Source organism: Centroberyx gerrardi, chromosome 1 (genome assembly GCF_048128805.1).
Source record: "Centroberyx gerrardi isolate f3 chromosome 1, fCenGer3.hap1.cur.20231027, whole genome shotgun sequence".
Classification (NCBI taxonomy): Eukaryota; Metazoa; Chordata; class Actinopteri; order Beryciformes; family Berycidae; genus Centroberyx; species Centroberyx gerrardi.
Window position 1 is genome coordinate 14600593 of NC_135997.1, and position 20038 is coordinate 14620630.

Genomic DNA, 20038 nt, shown 5'->3' on the forward strand with positions numbered 1-20038 from the left:
CAGTAGTTAGGGCAGCATATCCTTAAAAAAACTTTTTAATCACAGAAGCCTAAGATTGTTTTTCAGGCTGTGAACAGTTTTATCTGAGTCTGTGTTATTGCTTCCACTTGCCACCCTGGGGTTTCAAGGAAACTTAACAAAAAACTGTGCGACTCTTGAAATAAAAAGATGATCACAAATTAAATAAATTCATTTGAAAATGTGAAACTAATTATTTTGTGGGAAATAGGATAATGAATATGCTCAATGTGGCACGCATACAGATTTGCCAGGAATTACTAGAAAAACCGATAAGAGGCTGGAAAGCTTCTCAGCTTCTGATGTAAAGATAGTGGTGCTGTGTGCTGGAAGGAACAAAAGGGTTTTGTAGTCGGAGGAGTTGTGTTTTGGCACAAGAAGAGGTGCATAAAGCTTTTAAGCACCACCTCTGATGATGTTACATGGTTTACTGTACATGGGTTATTTTAAATGCATTTTTATGTAAATGACAAATAAACTTGAAACTTGAACAATGAGTGACCACAATATTTACTACATAACCACTCAGTGAGGTAATTCCTGACATGGATGAATCATTGTATCAACAATTTAGGCACTGTTCACAGGCAGGGTCCTTCATACTTTATGCCTCAGCAAATACGTCATTCATATTTACAGCCTGATTGCAACTGCTAGATTACAGGCGCCCATGTCAGCTCAGTAATCAATTTTCAATTTGGCTCAGGTGATTAGGGGGCAGAGCTGCAGGATCTTATGGTAAAATTTTCATCCTCAAGGACACAGCCTTGTGTCCTGTGCTGTGTGTGAGAAGCATTAGAACTTTGTGTGAGATACAGCGCATAATGTGTAAAAGGACTTACTTCAAAAAAATGCATAATGTATAAAATAGATGCATATAAAATACAACAAGTGCTTTCAGACAAGCAATGAAAATGTGAAAAATGAAATTGTTGGCTATACTAAGTCTTGTGGTGACCAGGGAGCTAGTTGGGGTCTTTTTTTTTCTTTTTATTGTTATTTATGTACACTTCTCAGACATTAAATGTGTTTAGTAACTGTTAAATATGGCCATATTACCAGAGAGGGTGGTCTTTACTTTGGTAATTGGTACTTCAGTGTTGGCTCTTCAGTGATAACCGCTGTACCCATAGTCACAGTAAAGTATGCCCTCTCAAGTATTATTGTTATACTTCACATTTTACCTTATAATCGTTTGTAATTGGTGGGTGTATCTGCATTAATTTGCTAAATCTGTGTCTTCTGATCCTTTGTGTGTGTGTTCGTATGCACACGTGCACGTGCATGCAAACTGCACTGCAGCGAGCGCTGCTGGAGCAGAAGCAGAAGAAGAAGAGGCAGGAGCCTCTGATGGTCCAGTCTAATGTGGACGGGCGATCTCGCACTCGCCGGACCAAGCAGAGTGAGGAGCAGGCTCCGCTGGTGGAATCCTACCTCAGCAGCAACAGCAGCACCATCTACCATGGTAGGTAGGATTTCTCTCCCCTAGCCTGACGGATTGCCTTAAGCAGTCTGAAAGCACCAGGAACCCCCTTTGATATCACATCACAAGGCCCTCAGTGGTAGACATGGCTCTATTGATTCAGAAAGCTCAAATAGAGTATTTGTGAAACCTTAAGCGGCTGCTGTTTGATCAACTTGTCTTATTGAGTCTTTGTTCTCGGGCCAAAGTAGAACTGTACAATACAAACTCAAGTACAATAGAATTGCGATGAAATAATTGGTTAAACGATAAAAAGAATTACAAAACTGCAGCTAATGTCATTTTTCTAGATTAGAGCCCATACAGTAGGACCAATAGAACATAATACCATCCAGTGCAGGCTCTAGTTGTGAGTGCTTAGTTGTGCTGCGTCTGCCAGATAGCACTGGAACAAAAACGGTGTTACGACTGGGATTGATTGAGCCTGCTTATCTGAACACAGGGACTAAAGCAGCCATCTAATCCTCGGACCTGAGCGACTGTTTCTGGGCTGAAGGCCACTGTCATATTCCCCCTGGATGGTACAGAGAGAGGGGGAAACAAAATGACCAGTTTCAGTCTGCACTTGTTTCATATTCTGTCAAACTCTCTTTTATCATGTTATAAGTAATGGAAAAAAGGGTAAATCATTACATTTCCGTTTTCCCTAGAAAAAGTAGAATAACCCACTTCTGTCCCTTCATTTCTTCTGAATCTGAACCATAAACCTGTATGGATCTACAAGTCTACTTTTCATTGATTAGCAGCCTAACATTACTCTCATGTCAAAGATAATTTTAGTACTATTTTTAGGTTTGTGACATTTATAAAATAATATTGCAATATTATATTAAAGATTACATTAGACATTGACCTCGTTCTACATGTATCCCTCATAAAAGACTCTACTAGCCTAGTCTTAATTTTACATCGTCATGTATTAATTCTGACAGTTTAATTGTAAGACCTTAGAAAGACATGTAATATGAATGTATAATATGTCATTATGAGTATTAACGTATATTGGTAGTTCTACATTGAAACAGTGAAAATTGTATTAGCTATAATTGTATTCATTATGTCATGGCCCCAAAATGAGCACTGGAAGTGTCCCATGGTTAAAATTCATGTAGATGACATTCCAAGGTCACTAAACCCAGAACGAACATATGGTTAGATAAGTGTGTGTGTGTGTGTGTGTGTGTGTGGGTGGATGTGTGCGCGTATGTGTGTGTATGGTTTTCAAAATCATTAAAACTCTGGAATAAACATTAGAAGCAACATAACACACCAATAATTTATTTGCTAAAACTATATAATCTGCCCTTTATGTTGAGGAAGAAAATAACACTGCTCTGTACTGACTTTTCTGTAACCTTTCTTCTTGCTTTCTGCCAACCTCACTGTAACTTAAGCTGTGCACATCCCTCTTCTCCATCTCCTGATGTCTCTCCTTTTCTCTCTCTCCTCCCTTAACTGTTAACCCCGTGCCTTCATGCCTGTGTGTAGTGCAAGAAGCTGAACAGGAGGAGGTGAAGGTGGTAGCAGACTCGCAGCCGCCTCGCTCAGCCAAAAAGGGCAAAGCATCGGCCAGCTCCACTCCACAGACAGGCAGCGCCAAGAAGGAGAGGAAGGGGAAGCACAAAGGTCAGCCCGCCAGCATTAAAAACAAACAGGCGGCCGGACAGAGCGCGGGACAGACAGCATTGGAGATGGGTAGACAGACAAGCTGTTAGAAATACTGTCAGACTGAATTAGAGGACAGGGAGCCAGAAAAGGTAACGGACAGAAAAGCAGACATACAGACGTGAGGGCAGCAGATGGGTAGATAGAAAGGCTGACCAACCAAGAGAAAGGTGTTCAGACACAAATGCAGACTGCAGTGACCGCTTCCCTCACTCATTATTGGTACTGTATGTGGGGGACATACTGTAGGCCAACTTTCCAACATGCCTGCACCTGGCTCTGTTGTGTTCTCACACTTCCTATATGATACATGATGGAAATGAGACAACCAAGTTGAAATCCACAGATTTCCATGAAGAAATTTTGGGGTACAGAACAAAAAACACAGAAAGGAATAGACAAGGGGTGTAACGATTATCCAATTCAAATCGGGGAGACCAGGCTAGTTGTGCAAGGTATGGCCGTCTTTTGCATCTTTGTTTCTCCCTCTGTCACTTTCTGCTAACCCCCCCCCCCCCTTTGTGAATGTGGCTGTAGCTTCTGCTGCATTCATGTGATGTGGGAAGATGCATTGGAACGACTTGATGGCTCAAAGCCACAACTTGGAAGCGTTCAACTTGTTTGTCAGAAACAAACACCAAGATATAAGACACATGCACACAATGATGAGTTTATGTTTTGCAGCAAACCAAATGTTGCATGTCAAACTTCAAACATGCCATATTGCATTTTATTCATTGCATCATTGCAATCTGTCACAATCTGTTTAATTCACAGAAGCACTGTCACTTCTACAGTGGTTCTGGATGATTTATATTATAAAGACTAATTAGCCCTATCCTTGGTTTCTCTTTTTTTGGTGGGGTGGAATGGAGGACTTTCATATTTCTAGCAGTGGGTTACATTTTCTCGCTGCTGAAAGACTAAAATGTAGGGGCCACTGAGAAGTTCATTTATGTTGTCTAGCTTCAGACAAATACAGCACGTGTCACAGTGCAGTGAGCAACCAGTCTGAAATTTTAGTTACTTTACCAAGTGCCTTGCCTATATATAATGCTAATGACATTAATATGCTAACGTTGAAATTTCTGTTTCATAGCTGAATGAGTTTTTGATGATTATCACAAGTCCAAACCAGAGTCAAAACAAGGAGACCATAAACTCTGCAGTTCTCTTCATGGTGAATTGTATGATATCCTATTGTATCAGATCAGATCAAATAAAAAATGAGTGCGATTGTATTGAATCATTGACCTGCTGAAAGATATCTTTCCTGTAATGAATCGCTATGTATCAAGACTAATATCGAATGGGTCTCAGAAGGAGAAATTCACATCCCTAAAAGGAGCAGTTAGGGCGGGGCTACAAAATGCTCTAGAAGCAGTTTTTTAATGTAATGCTTACAAGATCAGGATTTAGTTTTTGACAGCATTGCTCTTGGTCTTACTTAGGTATTCAGTTCAATCATGAGATGCAGTCTACAGTACGATGAGAAAGAGAAGAGTCCATATCCTCATTATCCAACAGTTGCAACTGATTGTCTATTCAAGCCTCCTTTGCCTAGATGAGGCTCTGCTTGCTGATGTTTCCAAACCACATCTCCAGTGGTGGTACGGTTAATGAAGCTGCCCTCTTAGCCGCCACTCTGGCGCTACGCTTGTCACAAGTAAACTGTCTGTAATGATGTATGAAGTCTGAGTTCTCTCAGCCTGCCAACACATCACAAGCAGACTGTTTGACCCTAACAGAGGCATCATAAATTAGAGACGCTAACAGAGTTGGAAGAGGAGAAACTCAACACAGCAATGCTGTACCCCAACTTGATTGCTCTCGCTTTCAGCATTCACGGTCACAGTGTGTTACTGAAGATGGAACATTGTACACTGTAATTAAAGATATTGGTCATGAAATACTGACACTAAGGTATCATTACAGCAAAAAAGGAACTAATATAGAGTGGTACAGTCACACCAGTGCAACTTCTAGGCTTCTAACAGCAACATTATTGATAACAAGGGATATTTGTCATCCCAATAAGTGTAATCCTTGCTCATCTTTGCAATGACTTTGTCCCAGATATTGGCCCTGTTAATGAGATTCCAGCAGGGTAAGAGATTAATCAGGCCAGTAGCACCACACTCACCACTGAAGGACCCGTCTCACACTCTCTCGTCTATTTCACTCACTCACACGAACACACAGTTTTGGGGAAGCTACTTTAAAAGTTAAGTTTTACAAGCTACTAGTTACTTCACATTGGAAAAAGTTGAACTACATCAAAGCTACCCTAAAAAGAAATATAGGTTTGTTAATTAAAGTTACTTAAATACATAAACAAAAAGGATATCTATATCTGCAATGTCATATAACGCAGAACACACATGACTGCTAATGATACCACTGATAAGGATGTTAACAAAAATTGTATTTGTAGTAAAGTACAGATACACAGAAAGACAGTCTGGTAGACAGTCCCAGTTTGGTCTTTTCAAAGAGAAAAGTGCACTTTCTGTTTTATGTAAACTTAAATATATAAAAGGGGCTTTGTAACATCTACCTTGTACAACCTTGACAAATAAAAGAGTAAAACCATTTAAGACCTATTACAAACTCATAACAATGTTCTTTTATAGTCAAAAATAGCTGGTAGTTGCAGTAGTTAACTACACCTCAACATGTCAACAACAAATTACTGAAAGCACTATCCATTAAAAATGTTTCCAATTTTAATTTAGACACTGATTGTTGATGAACATATACACCTTCAGATATATATTTAGTGAATCAACTCCACAACACTGCACACACACACACACACGCTGCCTAATGACAGCATCATGTGTTGCTAACACCACCTGAACAAAGAATAGCATACCAATCACTCTTTGATTGTAATTCTCATAAAAGTAATTATATGCCAGTTCACTTTCAGGCAATAAAGGATTCTCTCAGAATGTTCATTTTACTGCCACAATTTCACCGGTAACACTTTACAATAAGGGTACACTAAGTTAAGGGTTAGTTAATGCTTAATAAGCATTAACTAACCCTTAATTAACAGTTAACTAATGTGTAATTTACTAATGGTGTTCATGTTAACTAAGGTATTCATTTATACATTATTTAATAGTTTATAAAGATGACTATTAAATAATGTATAAATTAATACCTTAGTTAACATGAACATCATTAGTAAATGATTACCAGACACATTAGTTAATTGTTAATTAAGGTTATTGTAAAGTGTTACCATTTCACCAAGCCTATGGTCATCATTTCATTTCTTGTGCTTGTATAAGGAGAAAGAAAAACATGGAAAAAAGAGCATGCCGGGTGCTTTGAAGCTGTAATGACCTGACCACTCCAGCCAGCCAGTAATCTTGTGCTTGAGTGCTTGTAGCAGTAGGGACATTATGTTCTTCCCTATTATGGAGGCTAATTGAATAACAAAGGCAGGGAGTGACACAATTACTTTAAAAAAAATGAGAGCAGAGCAGAAAACACCCACACATCCGTCAAAGTGCAGCTGAAGACACGCTAGCATAACACATTTATTGAGGCAAGTGTGACAGTAACTGTAGACTACATACTAGATCATCATATGTGTTTTTGATGCCCACCACTGCCTGACTCTGCTGGGTTTCATATTAGAATTTATCCAAACATGAGACGCTGATTGTTGTGGAGCAGTTGTGGAGTTGCTGTGGTAGCATGTCGTTTCCCTCCGGTCTGATATAGTTTGTGCTTGTGGGGTTGTGGCTCAGCAGGGATCGATGGCCTGGCTTCCCACCAGGAGGACGGTCAGATCCAGATCCTGACAGTGGGTCACTCCGCCACAGAGGAGGGCGAGGGAGAGCCTGTCATGAGCTGCACTCAGTCACAGAGCAAACAGGACCTGCGGGTCACCATGCTCAAGAAAGGTACTGTCAGTGCATGTGGAACAACAAGAGGCCTCGTTCACACCCACTGCATACTGGTTGACTGCCATGGTGTGTTGGTAGAAAGGAGAATCACACTGACTGATATTAGAACTTCCAATTGCAAACAGAAGTACCATTTAAGAACTGAAAATATCAAAATAACAAATGGAATAACTCAGACCCTGTTATTTTTATTGATCACCACAGTTTTTGTGCTTTCAAATGTATGACAGTCGAAGACAAGAGGAATTCAATGACAAAAAATATTTTGGAACACAAATCATTACCTTGTATTTATATAAATCATACCTCAAGTCAAGTTTGATCAATATGTTCTTTCAGTTGATACTTTTTGAAACAACATTGCAAATGTGGAAGTCAATTTTCGATTTTAAAATGGCAGCTAGCTGAATACATTTTCTAGTTTTGGTTGCAACACTGAAACAAGGTTCTTCAGTAATTAGGTTTGGATCCAAGTGTGATGGAGGTTAATGAGATTTGGGGTTATGAAAATCCCTGTTACTACCTCATCGTTACGACATACAGTAGTTTCCTTTTATAAGTCATCACATTCCTTTTATTAAGCTGTTTTCTGATAGTTTATTGGTATAAATCGTAAATACCTTGTAATAAGCCCATCATTTCTTCCCTGTTATCCAGTCATTAAGGTTAAGATAAATATAACCTTTTTTGGCTATTAGCAAATTTAGGTAAGGCGAGTGTAAATGGCATTGGTCTTTCACATATCCTTCCTAGATACACACACATAGGCCTTTCCACATCAAAGATGTAATATAGATGGCCACCAAAGATGTAATACCAGCCATCCTCCAGTCACCAGCTCACAGCTGGACTAGACCCTCCTAACAATGCACAGGACTGAACTCACATCTTTCTGTGTATCAGTCAACCTCTCTGCTTATAGGCCAACTTGCCACGCAAAATAATTATAGTAATTTTGTTTAATAGTTTCTGTTAGTAAGAAAATTGTGAGGTATTGTTAGCTATTAGTCTTTGTTTATCTGCTAGTTTTTCTGTATGAGCCATAAATACCTGGTAACTGACTCCATAGTAGCAGCATTGCAAAATAAAGTGTTACCACACTATTACGCATGCATATACCCATTACCACTTACAGTATTATCATGGCCTCCATATAGATGTAGAAGTCAGACACTGAATGGCAATAAACACAATGCAATGAAATGCGGCAAGTACTGGCCAGAGATGACAGTAATGTGAAGAGGCAGTTGACAATCCTGCTGCCGCTTATCATGTAGCCTAATGTCAGAGCTTTACACTTCTCTCAGCAGAATTACTTTCTAATGTAAAACCGCTAACCCTATCAAAGGCAACACTAGAGCTAATAGCTATCTCTACTAAGCTCACATTTACTAAAAGGCTCTCCTTTGAGTGTTGACACCTAGAGACAGGATTTCTATTTTTTTCTACCTGGGTTAATCTATAATTAATGGCAACACGTGGCCTAAGTCGACTTGGGGCCACCAGTAAATGTATTTCAGTCTCAAAATGTGTGTGACATCAATCTTGATGGTTTCGGTGAAGAGGGTTGTTATAGAAGTTACAAGGATCCTGGCATAGCAATGAGATGTAATGTAGAATGAAAATGTGAAAATGTGCTTGGCATAGGCTACAGCACAAATTATTTAATTGCATCCAGTACAGTAAACAAGCTAATGTATGTTGTGTTATTTCATGTTAGCAATCGGTAATCTCTGCTGTCTCATGTCTCACTTCTCTCACTCATTTTGCTTGTGAAGGTATATCCAGCAGTATGAATTTTGATGAAGAGGAGGATGATGAAGATGAAATCAGCTCCAGTTCTTCGCAGCTCAACAGCAACACGAGACCCGGCTCCGCCACTAGCAAGAAGTCATGCAAGGTAGATGGGATGCACAGCACACTCTTGATTTGTGCTGTCTGCATGATGTGTCTTTGTTCTGCACAAGCTATGCACAGTGGATCATAAGGAGGAAAAAATGCATATAAAATAATCCCTCTTTTGTATTAAATTCTAATCTGTTTCGTGGTTGAAAGTAATAGGCCTTTATGGCTGAATGTGATGCAGATAAAGCACTATAGTCCTTTGTTTTTTATTTTTTGCTCCACAAACAATGTTTGAATTATTATTCACAAAATAACAAATGCCAGCCACAAAATGGCTTTGTGCCAGGTCTGAGGTTTGGGCCATTGCTATTTCTGGCCTGTCATTTATTTATTTGTTATTTCCTGCACTAATACCAGCTGAATATCCTTTTGTATGTAGTGGAGATGCTAATGTATTCAGATACTGTAGTAGACCAGCAATCCCATACAGACATTGATATGTGTTTCTATTAGTTTAAGAGGAAGTTACTTTTATTTGGTTGGATGATAGATACCCATAGTGTATTTTAATAATATATTCCGAATGTGATTAAAGAGATGGGAGCTTAAGAGGCTCATATGGACCATTGTAACCTTTCATTTGCATTCTATGTGTCTAAACACATACACTAATAGGAGTTTATTGTAGATATGCACTGGCCTGCTGTTTTGCACACTCCCGATCACTTCAGGTCACTGAGCTAATGGTCTACTTGGTCTGCTGTTTGGGGTTACAGGGAGTACATTTAAGTTTCTGGTCTCACTTTTCCCCATCTCAGATACGATCATTGGTCAGGTCGGATAACCATATAAACTTCACTTCTCCTTTATAAATACAGCCTCTTTGGGGTGTTACATCACACTCAGTTCAAGAAAACTGATGAAACGCAGGCTGGCATTGCGCTCGTAACCATGATGCCTCTTCACTCCTCATTCCCCTCAATCTCAACTCAATCTCCCATTTCTACACCACGTCCTTATTTTAGACACAGTGTGCTCATTCTTAGTCCCAGTGGATGGTCTGATCTTCAGACTCATTACCCTTTCCTAATGAAAGGCATCTCTAATGCATCAGTCACGACTAGCCAGTCGTCTCCTGATGGGGGTCTTGTCCTGTGTGGGCGGTCTTGTCCCGCAGGAGGTGGCCTCAGCGCCCACTCCACCAACCAGCGAACCTGCCGTCGATGTAGACGACCTGGAAGAGTTTTCACTGCGCCCGGCACCCCAGGGGGTCAGAGTGAAGTGTAGAATCACCAGGGACAAGAAAGGCATGGACAGAGGCATGTACCCCACCTACTACCTCCACCTGGAGAGAGAGGACGGCAAGAAGGTGAGAGAAGGGTCAGGCAGTGGAAACATTGTCACACAGACATCACATGTCATTTTATGAGTGATATCAATCCAAACAGTGTGCTGTGTTTAAATATCCTGAAAAACACTGTGCAAATTCTAATATTTGCTTATGATAAATAGTGCTTTCAGGAGGCATTTCTGTCAATATATATCTCAAAATAGTAATTGTGTTGTTGTCAAGCTGTGTGCAACCCAAGTTGACGCAGCCTTACATCTGGGGCCGTGGGCTTATTGGTGAGGCTGATATTTTTTGCTAATTGGGTTTCTGGCTTGACTTGCCATAGGTGTTCCTGTTAGCTGGAAGGAAGAGAAAAAAGAGTAAAACATCTAATTACCTCATCTCCATCGATCCCACGGATCTGTCTCGAGGTGGAGAGAGCTTTATCGGTAAACTGAGGTGAGTGCTGGCTCATTGGCTTTGCTTAATGAAAGAGTGTGGCAGGTCACACTGTAGTCGTACCGAGTTTTACATAATTCAGAGTTGTACATAACTTAATTTGTTATTGAAAAATTGTTTTAAACCCATGTATTATTTAGATTATATTTAGATTTTTAGATTGTTCAGGTGTTGCAATTAGTGTTGTTATAAATTCTTATGAGCCATTTGACATACTGTATGTCACTCTCCATGTTAAAATATGTTTAAAGTCGCAATGAGATGAAATTCTCTGCTAATTCTCCATTTCTTATTTTGTCATATTTATTATCAAAATCCCATTATTTTTACTAACTGGAAAATGGTGTATTTTTTAATGATTACTTCATGGCAAACCAGTAGGTGTCTATAAAAATTCAAGCCAATAATACTGTATAAGACACCATCGAAATGCCATTTCCCTCTGACTTTAATTTGCATGTGATAACGGTCAGATTTGGGGTTGTGTCAAGTTAAGTGTCAGCATACCCTCCGTTACTTCCCCAAATACTACTAGTCTCACAAAAATGGCTTTAAACAAGAAGAACCTCTGCCTCCTTACAAGATGAATCCTGCTCAACTGATTTTGGTGAACGCATCTGTCTCCCCCTCTGAGAAGAGAGAGAAATTGGTTTCAGTACTTGCATTTGAATGCTCACCTGACCTTGTAGTTGTGGAGAAGAGGGGGCAGCTGCTGTCTGCTGGATTTGATTCAGGCAGAGCCACAGGTACAGGGATACTGCAGGAGGGCTTGGGTCCTGTGTGATTATGCCATCTGTTTATGTGTGTGTGTGAGTGTGTGTGTGTGTGTGTGTGGCTGTATGTGTGGCTGTCTATTTTATTTTGGGTTATTTTATATAGCACATAACCATAAAGTTTATAGTTTTTTTTAAAATATATTTGCAACATTAGCTGAGTGACTAATGCAACCTGCCTGCATGATTGCACCGACTTTGTGATGATTGGTTTATATTTTTTTCATAAATTTGGATTTGGCTTTTTTCCTGATTGCAGTCAACTGCAGCCAAAGGACAATAATGGGACAAAAACAATTTTACATAAAAAATGCGCTAGCTTGGGGAAAATATGCATGACACTAAACTAATTTGGTTTGAATCAAGTTAATCTGATTTTGTTTACACCTTAATTTTCTTCATATTTGAAAAATGTCAAGGCACACTTGAACTCAGTCAACATTGAGGCACATGGAAAAATCAGAAAAAGGAGACAGTAATGCTCATTCTAATTTAACCTAGTTTGCTTGTTAGTTTAGCTAACTATATAGTCCTCAGCTTTTTTTTATCATGAACAAAGCATTTAAATTATATGCTACTAGTAACCAAGCAAAACAGTCTTGAGTGGAAACAAATCACTTTCTGTACATCCATTTTTGATGCAGGCATTATGTTGATCCACCGTTCCCCATTGTTTGTTTGTTGTGCTAGGAAGTGAGTAGTGACATCGTTGATCCTTAGAGATAGCATCAAGGATGCATTAGTGGCTCCATGGAAGCCCCTTGGCTCTGTGCAGTCTTTATTAATCTTCTGAGCTGGCCAAACCGCCGGTCGATAGCATGCACTGCTCCAGCCTCTGCAATCACAATACCACTTGAGTGATGGAGATCTAGATTGAAGTGAACTGTGACCTTTCACTTAGCGCTCGTCAGAGTCCTTGAGAAGGTTGTTCAAAATGAGGTCCTGTACTTTTGGCAGACCTTTAAGAGGTATGCAATCAGCTGATATATGGGTTTGAAAGCCAGACCTGCTGACATGGATTTCTGAAAATGAGCACAAAAACTTCCCACTTCAACACACATACATGAAGACCACTATAGTCAACTACTGGGCTACTGGTAGCACTATAGTGTTCTTTTATGGCTATGCTTGCTTTACTTATGTTTGGATATCATAGAGTGCAATAAAGACACAATAGTTTTACCAGTAGCCCAGTAGTTGACTATAGTGGTCTTTTTATGGCTATGCTGGCCTTATTTGGATAAGCATACTTTATGGATTTGGTTTGGATATCATAGATACAAGCTTCTATGCTGAACAGCTTTTCCCCCTCCCCCCCGTGAGGTTCTCAGTGTGGTGGAGTTTGTATTTTATAATATACTTAGTTTGCATCTCATGAAATGAATAGGTGAAAGCCCCCCTTTATTTGAAAACTGAATTCAATTGAACTGAGACATGCAAACTGAGAGCAAGATGAGATACAGAACTGTTTAATTTTAAAGAAGTCTGGTGGTTCAAGATATCTAATATCCAACTTTGTGGATATTAGATTTATCCTGTGGATCATATCAGGTTATTCTGCTTTTTGTCTGTGCCTAACTTATCATTGAGATAGACCATATTAACTCTGCAGTATTTTCCATGTATTTTTGTAGCTTATATCACAGTATGGAAGAAGATCAAAGAGCATAATGTGAGACATAACTCACAGTGCAAATGACTGCTGCAAAGACTGCAATAAACTAGAAATGAGAATTACTCTGCGGTAAAGAGTGGCACTGTACCGCTAGAATGGTAGTGAAAACTCTGGTATGAAAAATGTTCCAAAAAAAAATCTCATTTCAAACTCCATATTTGCTTTGACTAATAGCACAACTAATTTGTTCGTTTTTAGAAATGAGTTTACAGTAGTTACTTATACAGAACATTGACAATGTACAATAATTGTGCATAAAATTAATGTAGTGGTCAGTGTCCCATGTTTGGCAAAATGATGAAGCATAATAGATAATTATAATCACTTAATACTGCATATTGTACATCATTTAATGTAGGCTACCTACTGATGTCTTAGCTATAAATGCATTGTTTGTGAGAGCAGATTAGCAGAGCCATTTTCCCCACTTGAGACAGCGATTAAAGTCTTTGGTCGAGTATTGAAGGTTAGGGGCTGAGTGGTGCTTTTTTAAACTGTGGTACATAGTTAACGCAAGGCATATAGTACACACACAGACAGACTGCTTTGAGCCCTGGCTGATGTTATAAAATGCTGCTATCCACAAGGGAGCAAAGCCACTAATGGAGTGAGTGACCCATAGTGGGGTATTTAAACATGACTACTGTAGAGGAGTGTCTAAAAGAAAAAGTTAAAAAGAAGACGCAACATACATCCTTCAAATTGAGAATGCAAAATAGGGAATATTCTCTTGCTTTGCCCATGTGGAACTTATCTGAAGAGAGACATTTCCAATAGTTTTGGATGTCAGCATCTGATACCCATGGCAAGAACTGCTGCAATCTGGTGTATGCCTAGTAGTGGCTGGCTGTCACACTGAGACACTTAGTGACTGGGATCAGTCAACAGGCACTGGCAGCTAGTTGGGCACTATGACTCTTGTTGCCATGTATTCACACCGGAAACGACTACTTGTTCGTTTGCAGTTGTGTTCTTAGCAGTAATTAGTCAGAAATGCCCTTTGTATTGTTGCGTCTGCTTCTATGATCTTTCTCCCTCTCTCTCTCTCTCTCTCTCTCTCTCTCTCTCTCTCTCTCTCTCTCTCTCTCAACAATCTTTAACACACACACCAACCACCAGCCCTCTTCAGTCTGTTATGTTTTCTTTGCAGGTCTAACCTCATGGGGACCAAATTCACCGTATACGACAGTGGCCTGAACCCTGTGAAGAGCACCACCAGCCTCGAAGCTAGCAACCTGCGTCAAGAGCTAGCAGCCATTTGCTATGTGAGTTCTGCAAAACGCTCCTTACACCCAACTACACTACAGCCATTGGGTGTCAGGCATTGCCATCAGCCATCAAGGGAATGCTTCCTTTGAAATCAATAGGCTCGTTTGAGATGAGCAGGTCCTGCGCAGTTTTGACCAGTGCCTTGCTTGGTCTGTTGCATGATGGTTAGAAAAGTTGTCCGACTTGCTCTGCAGACCCGACTGCGCGAGCCACGGAAATCTCATGGGACAGTGGTGGGCGCAGTCTTTGGAGCGAGGCGCTGCACTTGCTAATCAGATAAAGGCATTTACATGACAATTTCAAGGCTCAGAGTATTGCTTTAATCAGGTTAAGATCAAATTATTAGTGTGCATGTAAATGTACTCACTGTTTCTCTGGTAATAGCATGTAAAAAGCCAGAAGGGAGAAAAGGCACACTGGAAAATGGCCTTAACTTTCATAGTGGCTGTAATTTTCCTTTAATATTTCACAATAATAGAACATTTTCTCCTTTTTTAATTAGATTAAATTAGTTCAACAGACATGATTTGTAGAAAATGATTTTCTCAAGTGCTGCAAACTGCGACTAAGTTCTTTTATTATATATAATATAGTGTTAATTTGAATATGACTTGACTTTTATTAATTTGATATGATATGACTTTCTGTAAAGCTAAGCACTGTTAAATTTATACAGTCAGAATGTTGGCACCAGGTAGATCATGGACAGACCTAATGCTTATTGTTTGAATGGCACTTATTATTGATATTAACTGCTACAGCATTACACCAACAATTTCACATGGAATATAGTGACATATATTATACATCTCATATTATCATACATTGTCATATATTATTAAAGCCTGGTGGGTTTGCTCGGTGAACATGCTTACAATACTATTCATCTTGTATTAAATCTAGGAAACCAATGTCTTGGGATTCAAAGGACCTCGCAAAATGAGCGTCATCATTCCTGGAATGAACATGGACCATGAGAGAGTGTCAATTCGTCCACGAAATGTATGTGTTACCAGAGTTCTCAATAGCCACAACTATGCTTAAAATAGATGTTTAGTTGGTTGACTGTTTCACCAAATTTATGTGAACCTATCTTCTTTACTTATGTAACATTCCCAGCACCTCTTCTGATACCTATACCCCCGATCGGATCCCCATGGGTTAAACCTCTTCCATTCTCCTTCATTACACAGGACCATGAGTCATTGCTGGCAAGGTGGCAGAACAAGAACACAGAGAGTGTGATTGAACTTCACAACAAGACGCCTGTGTGGAACGATGACACACAATCTTATGTGCTCAACTTCCATGGCAGGGTCACTCAGGCCTCCGTCAAGAATTTCCAGATCATTCATGACAATGACCGTGAGCTCCAAACTCCCAAACTGTTTCCATCTAATATTAAATACTATTAGCAGATCCTGGTTTTATACTGTTGGCATACTGGAATCCTGTTATGTGGTACAACTTTAAGTAATTAAGAATACAAATTAAAAGAACTTAAAGGCATTAGGAAATCATCTTTCTTCGAGCAAGTTGCCACTAACACTATCTCACCTTTTGTTTCCTGGTCCTTCTCCTCTGTAGCTGACTACATCGTGATGCAGTTTGGCCGTGTGGCAGAGGACGTCTTCACCATGGACTATAACTACCCTATGTGTGCCCTGCAAGCCTTTGCCATTGCCCTTTCCAGCTTTGACAGCAAGTTAGCTTGTGAATAGCTCCCAGCCTGAAGTCCTGTGGAGCACTAGTTCATCTGTCCTCTCAACAAGGGCTGCAGTTCACGTTCCCCTGGGGTCGGTCTGGGTTCTCCAAATCAAGAAGTACCCTGGAATTCTGGCATATCTAAAAATGCTATATGTGGCTCAACTTTTGTGTGTGTGTGTGCGTGCGGGAACCTTGGGATGGTCTTGGTCAGTGGAAGGAACAAGCACAAAGAGTAATCCACTATCAAAATCAGATTAATTTGTTTTTATAACTGTAGTCATGTTTGTAATGGAATTATAAAATCAAACACTGTTCCTTTATGTACTATTACAGAACTCTAACATTTCTTTATCTGTGAATTATAACTAACAACTGCCCATCTGTAAGTTTTAAGAGTTGACTGAAGATTTAACGGTTTTATGTAGTCTGCTACACAATGTCATACACTTCCTCAAGCATGAATACTGCCCATGCAGTTACTGAATTAAAAATAACATGCACGTCACAATATATATTTATTTTGTTATTTATGTATTTATTACATGTTGATTTTGTTTCTGTCATTATCATTTGCAACTACTTCTACAGTATTGGCTCAGTGGAGCCAGAAGCACACAAAATAGCCTCACATGAAGGAAGTATCTCTTGTATCCACGCAAAACAATTAGCTCCTTGGGCATGAACAGGGCAAAGGCATGCTACATTGCTGTGTATCCTGTAAAATATTGTGTCACAGTATCAAGTATGGGAATGTATTGGATTATGGTGCACTTTACTTTAAAGTCTACAGTGGATGAGATATAGCTGTACATACTTTATTGTGCCTTTGAAGACTAATTCCAATGTTATGCTTTAGCTGTCAAATGAGCTGAGCTTGAATTGGTCTTTGCTATTCCTGCTGTCCTACCATGCATCAGAGATATTTCTCTGTAGGTAATTTGATCAATGAATTCAATTGTCTAATGCACAATACATGCAGGTTGATTTATTAACTGCAGTTGCAACACCTCCAGAAGATAAGAAGCCAAAGCTTACATAATTTGACAACATTTTAGTGATTGTCCAGACATATTTAGATTACACTTACTACACATTACACTATCCAGTAGTATGTGAATGGTTATTTACAGCATAGTGTATCCAGCAGCAGCTAACAATATCTAAGGCACCCAGGCTTAAAGCTGCGCTCATATCTTCTGATGCCTCCACATCAATTGTGTAATCAAAGTCAAGCCTACCCTAGAAAAGGTTGACTTACTGCCCTCAAAACACACAGTCATAGTGTGAATCTGCCACAGCTTACATACTAGCATCGTAGCCACTCTACATTTTTGATTGGTTTTATGCTCCACTCATATGGAGTTACATTCCTCACCTGATTGACAGTAAGTTTCTATATAATGTGGTAGAGGTTTATTGCTGTTCATATTTTTACTCAAAATATTATTCCTTGCTTCTTATGGGGCAAGATCCTTTCTCAAATATACAATAGTATTTTGTATTTTATGATCATTAAATATTAAAATTTGCTGAATGAAGGCAAAGAGCAAAGAACAATCTCTGATACCGCTCATTGTTACTGTGGATTATGAAGAATTCTTTTATCAAATGTGCTATTCTTGTACTTAATTGTGTTCTAACTATTTTAAATTTCCATGAAAATTGTTGATACTCTTGCAGTAAAGTCAGCTTTTCATACATGTGTCCAGGAACCAAAGGTTCTTTCACTTTGTGTTTTTAGTGCTTTCATTGTAATGTAAATTGTGTACAATTTACAGTGTTGGTATACACACAGTCCTTTGATCATGGAAGAAATAAAACTTCAGTGAGTCAAATTATGCCTTCTGTTCACTGCATACAATACCAAAAGCTACACTTATGTAATGAGATGCATATTGATGAATATGGTACAGACACTTTTCCTCTTCCCTTCCCACCAAGTCCCACCTGGGCCGGTCTATAACAGATGCATCATTTCCCCAAGTTTTGTCAAAATCAGATCAGTGGTGCTTGAGATATTGTGTGTGACACAAGTTATGTCAAAATCTAACAAGTAAGCAAATGCTATAGTGCCCCCCTTAGGCCAATCACTGTAATTTTGAAAATGCTGGAATGAAGCAATGACGCATCATTCCCTGAAGTTTCGAAAAACATATTTAAAGGATAACACTGGTTCCTAACATACAGACAGCACATGTTTGAGGCCATGTGTAGCCACACGAAAAGGTGCTAATCAAAGACCTGCTACACCTTCTTAGCAGACTGCTGATGTCGGAAATGGGCTTCAAAAAATAAGATGACCAGCATTTTTAACAGCTGTAACCCTAAACATTTCAATTAAAAGGTTATCTACATGATAATGGTAGGTGGCATCTTTGATTTTAAATTTTAAGGTTAATTTTTGAGGGGTCAAAGCGGGTCAAAGGTCCAAATAATAAAAATGACAAATATTGACCCCTTCTTGACAAAACAATGAGAATTGTTCCAAGCGGAGCAACCTAGGACATCAATAAAATAACTGATTTGCATGGCATGAGAAGGGGATTCACAAATTAGGTAAGCATTAGAAGGGCGTGTTTTGTAAATGCTACTGGAACCCTAATGCTGTAGGAAGAGTGTAGGAAGAGTGCAGGAAGAGTGCAGGTGGGATCCCCAGCAGTGCCACAGATATGGGATCAAGTCAAATAGTCAAGTCAAGCCAAATGTGCATTAAAGAGTTAAATGATGGATTTCTGCCTGGTTGCACTGAGTGATTCTACTGAAATTTTTTTTTTACAGAAACCTACTCAATATATGAATTTGATAGCTTTATTAAATAAGCATAATTTACAATCAATAAACAAGATCAATGCACACACTTTACCATATAAGAAGGAGTCCCTGCCAATATTGGTAGCACATTCTGACGAGGAAGAGCCATCAGGAATCCCCAAAGGTCCAGCTAGCTGTGCCTCTTGGTTTCAATGGGGAATGCAACCAGTGCTAACAACCCATTTAATGGAAACTGAGTGACAAATGAAAAATATTTTTCTGGTGTCTGGAGAAGAAAATGTTGTATCTCATTATAGAAAATATTATTTTGGGAATGTTTTTTGGGTGTTCGTTTAAAGAAGGTTTGCAGACAAAAAAGGTGGCAGAATTTATTCATTATTTTTATTCTGTCTTGATTGTGACATAACCATTTAATTTCAATTTTGATAATCCTATTCTTTGCAAATGAAGAGAGTGTTTTGCATGTTGTTATGTGCAGCCCTAATCTGACACAAGTGTAATATTTGGGTCTCTCTGGTTATATTGAAACCATTCGGATCGCTCTCTGGAAGTACCACTGCCATATGACAACTAATGATTTTCTGACGACCCCATGTGATACCTGTGCCAGGGCCCAAACTGAAGTTAAAGGATAAGGCCGGTGTTTTTTAATGCATTGCTTACCGTCAACAAATCCTATGAAAATAACAAAATCAGCAATGATTTTGTTTTGCCAGTAAATCTCGTCCATGTAGCCGGTGCCCAATGAAGCCATGTCCCAGCAGCCATAGAACTCCATTGTATTAAAAAAACGACTAAAAACACATCAGAGAGCCATGCCGTTGCTCTGGGCAGCATATTTCATCATCGCGATGCACCGGGCCAGCCGACTTTTCCCTCAAACAACTTAATAAGCCGGCTGTAAACACTTTGCGATCTCAGGAAAGTAGTTCCGTAGCACCGAAAATAGTCCCCGTCGTAATGAAGAATTTGTTCCCATTTGAATTTGATTTGGTAATAACTACAACAGTCTGACTTTTCGTGGTAACAGTTAGTGCTTTTTAAAATTGAAACTATGTCTTTGTGAGCTGTATTTCAAGGTTTTTAGCTTACAATTGGAGCCAATGACTTCCGGGTTGA

At 39.3% G+C, this 20038-nt stretch overlaps 1 protein-coding gene across 1 annotated transcript in view; it reads left to right on the top strand.

The window, feature by feature from the left end:
- tub (TUB bipartite transcription factor) overlaps positions 1-16161 on the top strand; it is a 58635-nt gene extending 42474 nt beyond the window's left edge. Inside the window, exons 3-12 of the mRNA XM_071905066.1 lie at positions 1321-1483; positions 2990-3127; positions 6934-7086; positions 8868-8989; positions 10112-10303; positions 10611-10723; positions 14322-14436; positions 15344-15442; positions 15634-15805; positions 16028-16161. Coding sequence (XP_071761167.1) covers positions 1321-1483; positions 2990-3127; positions 6934-7086; positions 8868-8989; positions 10112-10303; positions 10611-10723; positions 14322-14436; positions 15344-15442; positions 15634-15805; positions 16028-16161 — 1401 coding nt within the window. The remainder of the gene's footprint in view (positions 1-1320; positions 1484-2989; positions 3128-6933; positions 7087-8867; positions 8990-10111; positions 10304-10610; positions 10724-14321; positions 14437-15343; positions 15443-15633; positions 15806-16027) is intronic.
- Positions 16162-20038: the final 3877 nt, after the last annotated feature.